This window comes from Mobula hypostoma, chromosome 2 (assembly GCF_963921235.1).
Source record: "Mobula hypostoma chromosome 2, sMobHyp1.1, whole genome shotgun sequence".
NCBI lineage: Eukaryota > Metazoa > Chordata > Chondrichthyes > Myliobatiformes > Myliobatidae > Mobula > Mobula hypostoma.
In genome coordinates, this window is record NC_086098.1 from 245,191,229 (window position 1) to 245,207,661 (window position 16,433).

General features: G+C 44.7%; 1 protein-coding gene across 5 annotated transcripts in view; it reads right to left on the reverse strand.

Annotated features, from left to right (window-relative positions):
• Positions 1–16,433, reverse strand: part of shc1 (SHC (Src homology 2 domain containing) transforming protein 1) — a 115,607-nt gene that overhangs the window by 60,182 nt on the left and 38,992 nt on the right. The window contains exon 2 of one of the 5 annotated variants that reach the window (XM_063041893.1): positions 6,693–6,774. The exons of the other annotated variants lie outside the window; for them this stretch is intronic. Coding sequence (XP_062897963.1) covers positions 6,693–6,704 — 12 coding nt within the window. The 5' untranslated portion in view covers positions 6,705–6,774. The remainder of the gene's footprint in view (positions 1–6,692; positions 6,775–16,433) is intronic. 5 annotated transcript variants of the gene reach the window in all.

Genomic DNA, 16,433 nt, shown 5'->3' on the forward strand with positions numbered 1-16,433 from the left:
GGTGCTCAGCATAATGACAGTGGAAAAAAGTTTCATCATGGTCTCCAGGTGAAGAGCACAGAATTTCAGGTTGCACCCTTGTCAGGAACAATCTGGGCACTGTAGAGGGGATTGCAGAGATCACTGGAGAACGCTGTGGTGCCACAACAACAAGCTTACACTTAACATCAGAGCTGATTGTTGACTTCAGGAAGTGGAAGGGGAAGGAGGGTGAATGGGCACCAGCCTACACTGGGGATCTGGCAGTGGAGAGAGTCATTGCCTTAAACCTCTGGGTTATAACGTATCAGATGACCTACAGTGTCCTGGGCCTAGCACACAGACACAATCACAAGGAAGGTGAGTCAGCATCTTTACTTTCTTAGGAGATTAAGGAGGTTTAGCTTGTCACCAAACGCTCCAACCAACTTCTACAGACGCACTTTTGGAAGTATCCTGATTGGTTGCATTGTGGTCTGATACAACAATTTGAAAGTGCAGGAACCGAAGAAGCTGCAGAAATTAGTGGATTCAGCCCAATGCATCAAGGGCATATCTCTCCCCACCATCTGGAGGCACTGCCTCAAGAAGGCAGCATCCATCATTAAAGTCAACTGCTATCCGGACCAAGTCATCTTCTAGTATCTCCCATCGGGCTGGAGGTATAGAAGTCTGAACTCCCAACCCAGCAGGTTCAGGAACACCTGTTTTGATACCATTTAGTTCTTGAACCATAAACACCACAGCTTAGCAACATTATAAACACGAACCATTCCAGATGAAGGGTCTCAGCCTGAAACGTTGACTGTTTATTCCTCTCCATAGATGCTGCCTGGCTTGCTGGGTTCCACCAGCATTTTTTGTGTGTTGCAACACTATGACAACTTTGATCACTCTGCATTAAAATAGACTGTTTATTTTTGTTCTAATTGTGTTCTTCCTTATAAAAATTCTGTTTATGGTTAATTTAAGCTTTTCTTGTGAAAACTGCTTTTATAATATTGTGTGTCTGTGATAGTGCTACAAGTTTTTCCACTGTGAATAAATGTGCTCAAGTAATAGAGTTTTATAGTATTGGGTAAAGTTGAATCTCTAATGCAACTTTTAAAACCTTGTGATAACTAACTGATGATTCCTGTAGAATTCCAAGACCCAGGAGAACCTTTTCTTTAAGTAAGAATCTGGTCTCTGTTACAACACAGCAGCTAATTTATTAGCAAGTTCCCGTAAGCAGCAATGAGTCAATGAGCAGATCCTTAGTAAAATCTTAATTCGGGAAAGAGATCAACTCTTCTTCCGAGAGTGATTATGGGACTCCTATACCTATAGAGGGGACACAAGATCCCACACAAAATCCAGCAGCCCCCTTAAAGTTGAAAGTAAATTCATTTTTAAAGAACTTTCTGTCACTAGCAGTACCCTCAGATTCACTTTCTTGCAGGCATTCACATGAAAAGGAAATAAATAGAATTTTACAAAAATCTCTACGTAAACATCAACCAACAAACAACCATTGTTCAAAAAACAAACTGTCCAAATAAAATTAATACTGAGAACATGAGTTGTAAAGGTTCCTTGACAGTGAGACTGCAGGTTATAGAGAGCATGGCCTGGATGGTGAGGGTTGCTGATGTTTGACGCTGCTTTCTTCTGACAGTGCTCCATGTAAATGTACTCAACGGTGCGAAGGGCTGATAGTAGTGTGGTAGTTAAATAAGTTATCCACGCTGGTTCAGGGGCCTGATGGTCGTAGAGTGATAACAGCTCCTTAACACTGCACTTGAAGATTGCATGTTGTAATTGGGACACTGGCTGAGAGGTTATGTAGTGCAGGGGGAAGCAGAAGAATCTCTGCATACAAGCAAAAAGATTCACCACTGCACATGACCTAGGGTTAGTAAGTTGTGGGCATACTATGTTGGCACTGGAAGCATGGCGACACTTGCGAGCTGCCACCCCTCACACCTCCTTGGACTATGCTCAGAATAGAGGGGCACCCTTTTAGAACAGAGATGAGGAGGAATTTCTTTAGCTGGAGGGTGGTGAATCTGTGGAATTCATTGCCACAGGCGGCTGTGGAGTCAAGCCTTTATGCATATTTAAGGCAGAGGCTGATAGATTCTCGACTGGCCGGGGCATGAAGGGATTGGGTCCAAGAGGAAAACTGGATCAGCCATGAGGAAATGGCACAGCAGACTCAATGGGCCAAATGCTAATTCTGCTCCTATATCTTATGGTTTTATGCTGCTCATTGACGCAAATGATGGATTTCACTGTACGTCTTGATGACATATGACAAATAAAGCTAATCTTTAATCTTTATCTTTAAAAGCCCGATCGATCCAGACAAATCCAATGTTACCACAGAAACTATGAGTTAAATGGACTGCCTCTTTGTTGAATTTTTCATGAGCATTGTTTCTCACGTCAGGAGGCACAGAAAAGCTCCTTTAGATTCCCTTGCTTGTGTCAGCCTTGGGCTTGAGAAACACTGGAAGTAATGGCCCCTGCCACAATCACAATCCTGCCTAAAGGTAAGGGTGTGGAAGATGCAGTGAAAGACTGCTTTGCACGTCATCCAATTCATTTCATTTCAGCAAATCGAGGTAGTACTAGGGAAAAGCAATAACAGAATGGGGGATGAAGTATTACAGGTAGAGAACATGCTTTGCAGACAGAAAATGAGATGCAAAGTTATGATGAGGTTGGTTATAGGTCAAAAGTCCATCTTTTCATACAATATATCCATTTGATAGCCTTACTATCTACCCTAGCTATCTCTCCTGTAATTGTATAAACTTTTTAAATACGAGTAGCACAGTAGGGTAGCAACTAACGTAACGCCACAGTAGAGCAGCAGTTAGCATGATGCTATTACAGCTTCAGGTGTCAAAGTTCAGAGTTCAATTCCAACACTGTTCTGTAGGGAGTCTCTGTATGACCTTACCATGGAATGCGCTTTATCTCTAAATCCTCCAGTTTCCTCCTACAGTCCAAAAACGTACCAGGTAGGTAAATTGTCCCGTGATTAGGTTAGAACTAATTGGGTTGGCTGGGGGTTGCTGGAGCAGCATGGCTCAAAGGGCCAGAAGGGCCCAATCCGCACTGTATCACTGCACAGTCCTTGTCAGATGGGGTTCAGGGTAAAGAGGCACGGAATGCAAGATTTGGGGTCTTACTCCACCTTCACTGCCATTATGGTGCCACCAGCTCCACTGTTAGGGTCGTGGTTGGATCGCTGTTTGTCTGGAACCTCCCCCTTGATCTTACCACCATGGATGACCCTACCAGAAACTAACCACCAGACGGCATCACTTTCAGGATCTCAGAAAATCCCAAGCTTTTCCACTACGGCAAGCTGACGATCCTTGGAGAAGTTACAGGTACACAACAGTATTAAAAGCATCACATAGCTTATTTACTCTCTCAAGCACTTGCAGGCAGTCGGCAAGACCCAATGCATTACAGCCTGGGCTAACTATTTACTGTATCAGCAAAGTTATCCAAAAGTAACGAGATGCATTTGTGCTCCTATCAGACTGCAGATATCTTTAACAGTGAATGTACTATTTCTGAAGTACAGTCACTCTTGCAATGTTGTGTGAGTACTGAGTATCTGCCCATCACTCTCTTTACCATACAGACTAATCTGCTTGTCATGTCCCAGTTAATCGGGCTATACAGCACTGCACAAACTAGACAATAATAACATTCACACAGAAACAATCCAGCCAGTTAAGTATCACATTACTTTACTCTATCAGATAAACTCCCAGCGCCCTCCTACACTTTCCCTGCTACCTAGATTAACCAGTTGCTCTCTCCAATAGTATCAACAAATGCTGGTCAGACTGCCTGCGTGGGACGTTTTGTTTTGCTGAAGTGCCTTTGACCCACACCACCAGGTTCAGGAACAGTTATTACTCCACACCATCAGGCTTTTAAATCAGAGGGAATAACTTCACTCATCCAGTCACTGAACTTTTCCCACAACCTATGGACTCACTTTCAAGGACTCTTCATGTCATGTTCTTGATATTTATTGCTTATTTATTTATTATTATTTACTTTTCCTTTTGTATTTGCACAATTTGTCTTTTTCACGTATTGGTTGTTTGTCTCTGTTGATTCTATTGTGTTCTTTGTATTTACTGTAAGTGCTTGCAAGAAAATGGATCTCAGGGTAGTACATGGTGGCATACATATACTTTGATAATAAAGTTACTTTGAGTATTTTGTGTCTGTTGCATCCGCAGAATCTCTGGTGCTTATGATTTCCTACAAGTAAGTTTTTCATCACGTTTAGGCAAACTTATACTTGTGCACATGATGATAAAATCAAATTTGACTTCGAGTACAGCACAGGAAGAGGCCCTGTGACCCACAATATTGTGCCAAACTCATTAACCCAGTAACTAAATGTCTAATCTCCTCTGTCTACACCATGTCCATATCCTCCACTCTCTGCATATTCATCCAACCATCTAAGAGCCTCTTAAATTTAAATGTCTCCACCACCACCCCTGACAGCACACTCCAGACACTCACCACTTTCTGTGTAAAAAACTTGCTCCGCATATCTCCTCTGAACGCCCCCCCCCCCCACCAATCTTAAATGCACGGCCTGTAGTATCAGATATTTTGAACATGGGAAAAAGATACCAGCTGCTTACTCGATCGATGCCTCTCAATCTTATAAACCTCAATCAGGGCTCCCCTCAGCCTCCGCTGCTGCAGGGAAAAGAACCCAAGCTTGCCCGACAGCACATGCCCTCTAATCCAAGCAGAACCCGGGTAAGATGTTAAGATGTTTAAAGATAAGGGGGAAGGTATTTTACCATGGAGCTACCTAGGAACCCTCACAGGGCCAAAAGGGCAGTACCAGGGTGAGGAACCGAACAGCCAGATGTTGGAGCAACACAGTAACAAGACACTATTACAGCTCCAGCAATTCGTGGTGCTGTCCGTAAGGAGTTTGTATGTCTTCCAAGTGACCATGTGGATTTTTCTCCCATATCCCAAAGATACTGGCTGGTGGCGTAGTGGCATCAGCGCTGAAATGCGGGGCGGGGGGGTCTGAAGTTCAAGTACAGCCGGCTCCCCCCGGCACGCTTTCCATCCATGCGGGGTTAAAGAGCTGGTGATCTCTTTGAAAAAAAAACTCACCCGGCAGAAGGCAATCGCAATCCACTGTTGTAACTTGCCTCGTATGCAAATTCCAACTACATCGGAACGGTGTACCCGGAAAAATTCCGGATGCGACCCATATGAGACCCAGCTGGTGGTGTAGTGGCATCAGTGCCAGACTTCAAGATGAAAGGTCCCGAGTTCGAATCCAGCCAGCTCCCCTACACGCTTTCCATCCATGCTGGGTTACAAGCTGGTGATCTCTTTGGAAACTCACCCGGCAGAAGGCAATGGCAAACCACTGCTATACCGCGGTTCCCCACTACGTCAGCAAGGCGTGGAAGGAAATCGTCCACTAACCAGAGAAACTCCAGATGTGACATACCTTTCCTTTTTATCTCAAAGATGTACAGGTCAGAGGTTAATTGTTCACATGGGTGTAATTGGGTAGTGTGGATTCACTTGGGCTGGAAGGGCCTGTTACCTTACTGTATCTCTGTGTGTGGAGTGTGGCCAAGTGGTTAAGGCATCAGTCTAGTGATCTGAAGGTCACTAGTTCAAGGGGAGACTTGCAGCATGGGCAATCGGTCTTCCATACAACCTTGCCCAGGCCTGTGCCCTGGAAACCTTCAAAGGTGCAAATCCATGGTCTCACAAGACTAACAGATGCGTATACTGTCTCTCTAAACAAATCAAATAAGGACTGCAGGAAACAGCATGTCGTTTAGAACTGTTCCTCCATTTCCCCACACCTTCCTCTTTTCCTGCTGTACCTCCACAATGCTCAGTGCTACAGCTACGAGTCTAAAAGGTGGGAGTAACCTTCCTACATCATAGATTCAGACAGCACAGGAACAGGCCCTTCGGCCCAACAGCTCCATGCTGACCAAGTTTTCCATCGAAGCCAAACTCATCAACCTACCAATTAAATGCCTAACTAAGTAATCCCTTCTGTCTGCAAAATGTACATATCTCTCTATTCTCTGTGTATTCATTTGACCCATGTCCCCCTACACCAGGGCTTCCCAACCTGAGGTTCACGGACCTCTCATTTAATGGTAAGGGTCCATAGCATAAAAAAAGGATAGGAACCCCTGCTCTAACCCTTTACTATCCACAGGGCAGATGCAGTCCGATTCTTGTTCCCATGAAATCTGTGGGCTAGGTGGGATAGAAGATATGAACCCTTATCATTGATTAGCCCAGCAGGGCAAAAGGGTTAGAGGACATGTTTGGAACCCTCAGCCAAAAGTGCAGGAGTGGCAGTCCTGAGAACAGCAAGGTCAAAAGCTCCAGAGGCACATGGACACGCGAAGAAGGGTGAACTGGGCAGCTTAACATCGGCCCTTCAGTCAAGCAATTGCATCCATAACCTCAGCAACATGCAGTGTGCAAACCCATCAGCTTCACCAGGATCTATTGTACTTCTAATTGTCAGCAAGAGACATTAGCTTTCTCAGAGTTCACTAATGTGCTCACCCCATGCTGTATTTGGCAACACTGACTCATCCTTTCGAAGTCTGCTCATGCTCAAAGTGTCCGCCACCAAACACCGGTACCCACCACCGGAGGAAATTCAATCTTACCACATATTCCATCTCACGCAGAGTCGGCTTAACGCATTAGGCACTGGGACCAGACACAGGCAGGTCTTCATCCAATGCAGACCTAAGCCGGTAACAAACTGGGTTAAACGGACTGAGCATAGGTACCGCGTGAGAAGTTGCACTGTCGCAGCTATCTCGAGCCTTGCTCGTCTCCAGTCCACTGAGGTGCAAGGCTAAACTCGATTAGGAATGGGTCAGCGACCAATTATCCTACAAGTCCACGGACCACAAGACAGAGAAGCTGAATTGGGCCATTCTGCCATTCAATCACGGCTATTAATTTTCCATCCTAACCCCATTCTCCTGTTTTCTCCCTTTGACATCCTTACTAATCAAGAACCTATCAACCTCCACTTTAAATATACCCAATGACTTGGCCTCTGCAGCTGTCTGTGATTTTCACAGATTCACCATCCTCTGGCTAAAGAAATTCCTCCTTATCTCTGTTCTAAATGGATGTCTTTCTATTTTCAGTCTGTGTCCTTTGATCCTAGACTCTCCCACTGTTGGAAATATCCTCTCCATGTCCACTATGTCTGTCAGATTAATTGGTGATCTCCCTCCATCTCTGACGTCTTTGGCCCCTTGTGTTGGGTTTCAATGGAAAAATGCAAGCTCGAGGATCGGCACCTCGTCTTGCAATAACACACACTTCAGCACTCAAACTGTGTTGAATTCCACAATTTCAGATAACCAGCCTTTCCAGTCTGAGCCTGCACTGGCTAGCTCTGAGGAAAGGCCAGCAATCTGTAACATTACTCATCCCACACATGCCCTCAAACCTGTATTATTTTTTCAACCACTATTTGACTTCAGATTCCAGCAAAGTATCACAGTTCCTGCATGCTTTATCATCTCCCCCTTTGTACATTCAGTACCTCTCAACTCTCCTCCATATGGATCAGTGCACTATCAGCAGGCACCGGGCACCATATTTTACATAATTCAGTCTGTCTCGTCTCTATCCTGTCAGACACACTCCCTCTATGCTGTCCACCACCTCCCCACTCCACCCCCCAGACTGGCTCCTTCCCCCCACTTCAGATGACCTGAAACATCAACCCTGTTTCTCTCTCTCTCGACCTGCAGGATACATCCAGTATTTTCTACTGTCACTGGAGAAATTTGTACTTACCCATGGGGACCCTAGACTCTGTTTAGATGTTTAGAAAGGCACGACGAAATGGAGACACTCCCTAAATACACAAAAACTCAGTGAAGAGAGTGAGAGAGAGCGCACAACAGAGAGAGAGAGTGAGTGTGCGTGAGAGTGTCTGCCTGTCTGTCTCTGGTTGTGAGGCTCCAGCTCTACCCTCTGTGTTACTGTGTATACTATCCAACCCCATAATTTCTGGGTATGCACACCATCAGAATCTGTTTGTGGCTTTTATGGAGAGTATTTAAGATTCTTTCTGATTGAAGAAAACAATTCCCCTAGCAAGACCAACCGAGGATCGCATCACAGCAACACTGACTTCAGCCAATACCAGATAATCTAAGTGGCCAATTTGCTGCCTATAGATACTCATTAAATATCTTTACAAAAATCTGTCTTACTACTGTCTAGTTCAGAGTAGTCCTCGCCGTAGTTCTTATCTGGACCAGGCTCAAAGGTAATGAACTGGCATGACACATAGACAGTTTCCTGACTACACTCTCAGCTGACTCTCAAAATGGATCTCAAGGTAACATATCCATACACTGATAATACATTTTACTTTCTAAATTGACTAGTCTCCAACTGCCCCACAAATCCAGTAACACACCAGATTTTGTGTTTGCTTTTTAAATACAGCTCAGTGGTAGGCCTTTGCAACTTAACACACTCGCACCAACCAATTCCATCCAAGTGATCAGTTATCTACTAGCCTGTACATCTTTGGAATGTGGCAAGAACCCCACACAGTCATGGGAGAATGTAGATACTCCATAAAGATAGCAGAGGTGGGGCTTGAACCCGGATCGTCGGTGCTGTAATAGCATCCCACTAACTATTATGCTACCGTGCCACCCTTGAATTTTAGCTGAAACTGGAATTTTCCCTACAGCAAAGAATATTGTGAGAAGATTTCATTAGAGGTTAGGGATCAATAGGGGAGACTATTCCTTTTAGGGATATGGAGACACAAGAAACAAAACAGTCTGCAGTTCCTGTTAGCAGAAGTTAGATAAGTAGAGAAATGTTTACATTCCTGGGGGAGAGATATGTGGAATTCTTTTTTAATCTGCTGATTTTGGAAATCTGAAACAAAAACAATAAATGCTCAGCAGACCAAGCAGCAGCCAAGGCAAGAGAACTGGGGTTAACATATCTAATCCAGTGAAGGGTTTCAGACCTGAAACCCTAATTGTTTCTCCTTTCATTTATGTTGCTTGGCCTGCTGTATATTTTCAGTGCTAAGTTTTTTATTTTATATAATATCCTCAAAAAATGTAGAAGGCATTGATGGTCTACTGTCACGGGTGGTGACAAGGGTTTTCAAAGATATATTGGCTGGGAACTGGAGAAAGGATAATTGAATTGAATTGAGTTTATTATTTACATCCTTCATATACATAAGGAGTAAAAATCTTTAATGTTGCATCTCTGTCTCAATGTGCAATTTATAGTAATTTATAATAAATAGTATGTACAACAGGATAGTCAATATAACGTAGAAATACACTTGTGTCAGCATGAGTTAATCAGTCTGATGGCCTGGTGGAAGAAGCTGTCCCAGACCCTGTTGGTCCTGGCTTTTATGCTGTGGTACCACTTCCTGGATGGTAGCAGCTGGAACAGTTTGTGGTTGGGGTGAATCGGGTCCCCAATGATCCTTCGGCCCTTTTTACACACCTGTCTTTGTAAATGTCCTGAATAGTTGAAGTTCACATCTACAGATGCACTGGGCTGTCCGCACCACTCTCTGCAGAGTCCTGTGATTGAGGGAGGTACAGCTCCCGTACCAGGCAGTGATGCAGCCAGTCAGGATGCTCTCAATTGTGCCCCTGTAGAAAGTTCTTATGATTTGGGGACCCACAGCAAACTTCTTCCACTGTCTGTGGTGAAAAAGGCACTGTTTTACCTTTTTCACCACACAGCCGGTATGTACAAACCACATGAGATCCTTGGTGATGTTTATGCCGAGGAACTTAAAGCTGTTTCACCCTCTCAACCACAGATCCATTGATGTCAATAGGGGTTAGCTTGTCTCCATTCCTCCTGTAGTCCACAACCAGCTCCTTTTTTTTGCGACGTTGAGGGAGAGGTTGTTTTCTTGACACCACTGTGTCAGGATGGTGTCTTCTCTGCAGACTGCCTCATTATTATTTGAGATTAGGCCAATCAGTGTAGTGTAGTCAGCAAATTTAATTATCAGATTGCAGCTGTGGTTGGCGACACAGTCATGAGTATACAGAAAGTAAAGGAGGGGGCTTAGTACATACCCTTGAGGGGCACCTGTGTTGGGGATCAGAGGGGTAAAAGTGAGGGAGCCTACTCTTACCACCTCCCAGCGATCTGACAGGAAGTCCAAGATGCAGCTGCACAAGGCAGGGTGAAGACCTAGGTCTCTGAGCTTCATGTCACGCCTGGGGAGAATTATGGTGTTGAATGGTGAACTGCAGTCCAAGAACAGCATTCTCATGTAAGCATCCCTCTTCTCCAGATGGTGTCTATCGGTTATGTTGGTAGGTGAATTGTAGGGGGTCCAGTGTGGGAGGTAGCATGCTGCAGATGGTAGTCCCTGACCAGTCTCTGGAAGCATTTGCTTATTATTGAGGTGAGAGCGACAGAACGCCAATTGTTTAGACGTGTTACCTTGGTCTTTATAGGTACTGGAACATAGTGGATGTTTTGAAGCAGGAGGGCACTCTACACTGGGAGAGGGAGAGATTAAAAATGTCTGCAAACACACCTGCCAGTTGTGCCGCACACACTCTGAGTACCCGCCCTGGGATGCCGTCCGGTCCCGCAACCTTGCGACTTGCAGGGCAGCAAAGCAATGGGTGTGATGTGTTACGTACTCCGTAACTAGGTTGCCAAACCAGCAGAAATGGACCACTCAGTTGGAGTCTGGATTACTGAAACTAAGAAAGTTTTATTAAAGAAATAAGCAACACAGTACTCTAATCACAAGGATAATAAATGCAACAGTTCAGTAACGATAAAACACACATGTACACAGAACTAGGATAATAGGATCAATCAAGCTCTATCGCAGTCTAGGGGTAAATGACCAGTTTCAAGTGACGCAAAGTTCAGTTCAATTGAGTTTAGTTCAGTTCGCAGTAATCACTGTTGTGCCGTTGGGCGAGGAAAAAGGAGAGAGAGCGAAAGCGAATGAATATTCAAAACGGATTCCACACAGACCTTCGATATTCCTCGCAGTTAGCTTTCGGGCGAGTCCTTGGTAATGTCTTCTGAGGTCACCGACTGTGACCCCTCCATTCCAGATACGATTGTTCTTCTGCGGTGAACCCAGCACCCAAGCAAGGGTGGACACACACACCAGGTTCCCGCCGATCCGTACCTTTCTACCCTGTGCGTCTCTGGCTGGTCCCGCGACCAGACCTCCAACAACTCCCACCAACTCGTGGGGGGGGGGCACACCGCTTTCAGGGTCTCGTTACCTCGTGGAGTCGTGTGTGTCGTGTCTTAGCGAACCTGCCCCTTTTTTATCCCCCTGCTGGGGTATTGCCTGTCCATCACCTTCAAACAGTTCAGGGTTCAAAAGGAGCCGGTCTTGACAATATTCAGACCGGTGTCTCCTTCCGTTAAACTCTCTTGTCTCTTCATTAACATTTCCAAATGCTGCTCCATTGTCTTACTTATCTCTGTCTCCTGAAGACAGGTGGCAAATCAACTGTTGATCCCACTGGTGCTAGCACAGGACAGTTAACATCTTAGTCTATGTGTACTTTTGTAACCCTCTTTCGTCACTGATGACATGGATTCATTGGACTAAATGGCTTCTCCTAAATGCAATCTTGACTGTAATCTTCTGGCTGCACTTCTCACTACTTCAGTAGAACAGCCAGCATAATCAAAAAGCCCACCCGTCTCAGACATTTTCTCTTCTCCTACAACCAAGCAGAAGATAGAAAAGCCCAAAAGCAAGTACAACCAGGCTTAAGGTCAGCTTCTATCCTATTGTCATGAGATTATTGAACAGTTCCCTAGTACGATATGGTGGGTTCTTACCCTCATAGTTGATCTTGCTGTGGCTCTTGTCTGCCTGCATTGTGCTTTTGCTGTTCACTTTATTCTACATTCTGTTACTGTTTTTCCCTTGTACTACCTCAATTGCAGTGTACTGCTGCCACAAAACAACGAATTTCACATATGCCAGTGATATTAAACACGATGCTGATGCACTGTTAAAATAAAACCATCTCCATGAATGATGCACGTTTTTATCTGTACCAAGTCCATTAGAGGCTGGAGTCCTGGGTTGGAGACAGTGTGTGTGGAGGAGGACACTTGCTGTGTACGGTGTTGTTGTATTTTGTATTACTCTACCGAGCATGGTGGGCACGCTATGTTGACACCGGAATGTGTGGCAACACGAGGGCTGCCCCCAGCACACCGTTGGTTGTTAATACAAACAACATATTTCACTGTCTTTCGATGTACATGTGATAACTAAATCTGAATAACAAACCAGTCTAGTAATTGAAATGGAGTTGATTTAAATGACAGTGTGAGATGCTGTGGAAAGGACAGGATTAGTCTCAACTATGAGGTTTGTTTCCCTTGGCACAGTCTTCCACTCTTTGAAAAGGTCCAAATAAGGAAACAGAGGCAGGAAGTTTCCCTTGTGTGGGTTGCAAGAAAGGCCCCTGGACGTGAGGCATAGTGGGAGAACTTAGAAACCCGCACATCAATAGTGCGTGGAACTTCCTGCTCCTTCGGGCTACAGTTGTGGGGTTCAACGCCACTGGGGCTCCTTGTTCATCGATTAATCTGTAAGATGTGTACTCTTGATTAGGGGCAAGGGAGTCCCTGATAAATAGATCTGGTCTCATAGTGATAAGCTATGGTCAGCTGCTCAACGTGAGCAAGTATTTTGCACTTGGGGATGGATGAGCTGAGGTAGCTGTACTGTAGCAGGTACTCTGTGGTTTGAGAGTTCAAATCCCACAATGGTCAGTGCAAAGACTGAACTTAGTAAATCCAGAAATTGGTGAGTTGCTTTAAATACAATACCACGATCAAGAAGTTCTAAAGCACAGAAATAGGCTCGTTGGCCCAAATGATCCACACCACTTTGCAGCATGGTTAGTGTAATGCTACTACAGTACTAGCTGTAAGATCAGGGTTCAATTCCTGCCACTGTCTGCAAGGAGTTTGCATGTTCTCCCCGTGACCGCCTGGCTTTCCTCCGGGTGCTTTGGTTCCTCCCATATTCGTTCTGGTTAGTGGCTGTAGATGTGTGGTGACACAAGCAGGGTACCCAGCACAATCTTCACTGATTCGATTTGATGCAGAAATATTGCATTTTGCTACATGTAACAAGTAAAGCTAATCTCTTTAACTAATCCACCTAAACCAGTGCTATTTGCTTGTATCTGGCCCACGTCCTTGTACCTGCCAAAATGTCTGTACTTTACCTGCCTCAAACACTTCCACTGGCAGTTCATTCTATATACCAACCACTCCTCTCTTGGGTGAAGAAATTGCTCCTCAGGTCCCTCTTAAACTTTTTCCCCTGTTATAGAACATAGAATATTACAGCACAGTACAGGCCCTTCAGCCCACCATGTTGTGCTGACCTTTTCACCTACTCTAAGATCAATCTAACCCTTCCCTCCCACATAGCCCTCCATTTTTCTTACACCCATGTACCTATCAAAGGGTCCTGGCTGTCCACTCTATCACTGCCTCTTAACGTCTTGTACAACTCTATCAAGTCACTTCTCAACCTCCTTCATTCCAAAGAGCAAAGCCCTAGTTCACTCAATCTGTCCTCATAAGACATGCTCTTTAATCCAGGCAACATCCTTCCTATAAATGAGACAAACAGAATTGAAGAACTTACACCTGACATCCCTCCTATACCTTCCTGCAAACACCTTAAAATTATGCCCCCTCATGTTAAACATATACCCTCTAGTTTTCAGAGAACACAGGACAGTATAGGCAAGGCCCTTTGGCCCATAATGTTATGCTGAACTAATTACACTAGTTATTAAACACCTAAGCAAACTAATCCATCCTGGCTACACAATGATCACATCCTTCAATTCCCTGCACTTTGACTGTGTATCTATGTGGAGTTTGCAAGTGTCCTTGGACTGTGTGGGTTTAGATTAAAGAGATTAGATCTATTTGTGACATATATATCAAAATATCAACACATAAAGTGAAATGCATTGTTTGCGTCAACAACCAATGTCTGAAGATGTGCTGGGGATTTACCACAAATGTCGCTACCATAGCTTGCCCACAACACTAACTCGTTTGTCTTTGGAATGTGGGAGGAAACCCATGCGACCATGGGGAGAACGACAGGCCAAAGGGTTCTGAGCAGAATAACTGGTGGACAGCTGTTTCAACAAGCAAACTGCTGGAGGAACTGAGCAGATCGAACAGCATTTGTGGGGAAGGAAGGAACTGTCAACGTTCCAGTCTGTAGTTCCTTTCCCCCAACACCCACCCCACCCTATAGGTGCTGCTCGACCCGCTGAGTTCCTCCAGCAGATTATTTGTTGCTCCACGTTCCAATGTCTGCAGTCTCTTGTGTCTCTAGCTGGTAACCTGCTGCCTGCCTGCCTTTCCTGCTTTATTGTCCAAAGATCTATCAATGTCAATATTGGCTTGTTTGATAGCAATCCTTCCTCAAGGTTATTGGTTGAAGTCCCACTCCACAAATTTGAATATAAAATGAACTAAAACCCAAGAGATTCTGTAGATGCAGGAAATCCAGAGCAAAACATGTAAAATGCTGGAGGAACTCAGCCGGTCAAATTGGAGAGGAATAAAGCCATTTTGTGCCAAGACCCTCCAGCATTTTGTGTGTGTTACACAATATAAACTAAGCTAATTCTTGCAATACAGTGCCATACTTCAAGTCAAAAACTGAACACAAACCCCATCTGCCCCTTCACAAGAGGTTAATTTTAAAAGGTGAGGGGTTGCTGGGGTCAGTTAGCAATCGCTCACCAAAGATCACCAAAATAGATTCCCTGGGCCTTATTACATTGCTGGAGGCTTGCTGGACTGCTGTGCATCTGACGTCACACTACCTTCAAAAATAACTTCATTTGGAACACAGGAAAGCTGCCAAATTAGAACATCACACACTAAATGCTGGAGGAACTCAGCAGGTCAGGCAGCATCTATGTAGAAGAATAAACAGTCAACATTTGGGCCGAGACCCTTCATCAGGACTCTTAAAGAGAGATTTATGAGAACACAGAATGATAAAACATAGAAACAGGCCCTTTGGTCCACCACGGCAGAGCCAAACATGAGGACCAATTAAACTAAACTTCCTCTTTATTGAGTCCACGGTGTCTTTGCAGGGATCTGATAAGGTGGTCAATGGGGGAGTGATTATCGAATGCACAATGCCTGACCAGACCTGGCTGTCTGTTACGCAACTTTTAGGTTTCCTTTATTTAAGCGATTGTCTGTGGGTGTGAGTGTGAGCCAACTGACCTTTTGTACACTCACTGATCATGTTCTCACCTAAAACACAGAACAGTACAGCACAGGAACAGGCCCTTTGGCCCATCATGTCAGTGCCAAAGATGAGATTCTGCAGATGCCTCTGGCCTGCACCTCCATTCCCCAAATACTTGCGAGTTTTTCTAACAGCCTCTGAAACACTACTAACCGATCTGCTGCCACCACCAGGCTTGGCAGCCGAATCCAGGCATTCACCACTCTCTGTATAAAACTAAATCTGGCCCCGGCACATCTCCTTTAAACTTTCCCTCCCCGTCTTTAAATGTATCTATACTTGACATTTCAGCCCTGGGAAAAAGACTGTCTACCCTATCTGTCTTTCACCATTTTATAAATCAGGTCACTCCTTAGCCTCCGCCACTCCACAGAAAACAACCATTCCCCATATGCTGGCAGTGGCTCTTATATGTGCACCAATTTACTAAAGACCCCTCCCACTCAGGAAGACACCAAAGCTTGACAGCATGCACCACCAGGCTCAAAGACAGATTATTTCCCACTTCAAACTTTCCGTCTCTCGCCTTAAATATATGCCTGTTAGCACTTGACATTTCTGCCTGAGGAAAAGACTCTGACTGCCTACTCTAATAATTTTGCCACTCAATTTCATAAACTTCTATCAGGTTTCCCTTCAGCCTTTGACACTCCAGACAAAACAACCCAAGTTTGTCCAGCCTCTCCTTATACTCTCTAATCCAGGCAGCATGCTGATGAAACTCTTCTGCACCCTCTCCAAAGCCTTCACATCCTTCCTGTATCAGGGTGTATCAGAACCGAATGCAATATTCCAAGTGTAGTTCTATATAGCGGCAACATGACTAAGTCTTTTGTTGGGGGGGAGAGGGGGAACAAAATTTGTTAAAAGAGAAAAAGAAGGAAAAAAATCAATTTCTACTGCATGCAATGGGCCAGAGTATTTTCGTGGTGAGTGGACAGAGACTCAGTTGGGGTTGTTTTCTTCAGACAGAAGGGGGCTGTACAGAGGCAGAATGAACAAGAAGGAATTATTTCCCTTGGTGGATGAATTAGAGAGAAGTTGGAGAGAGTTA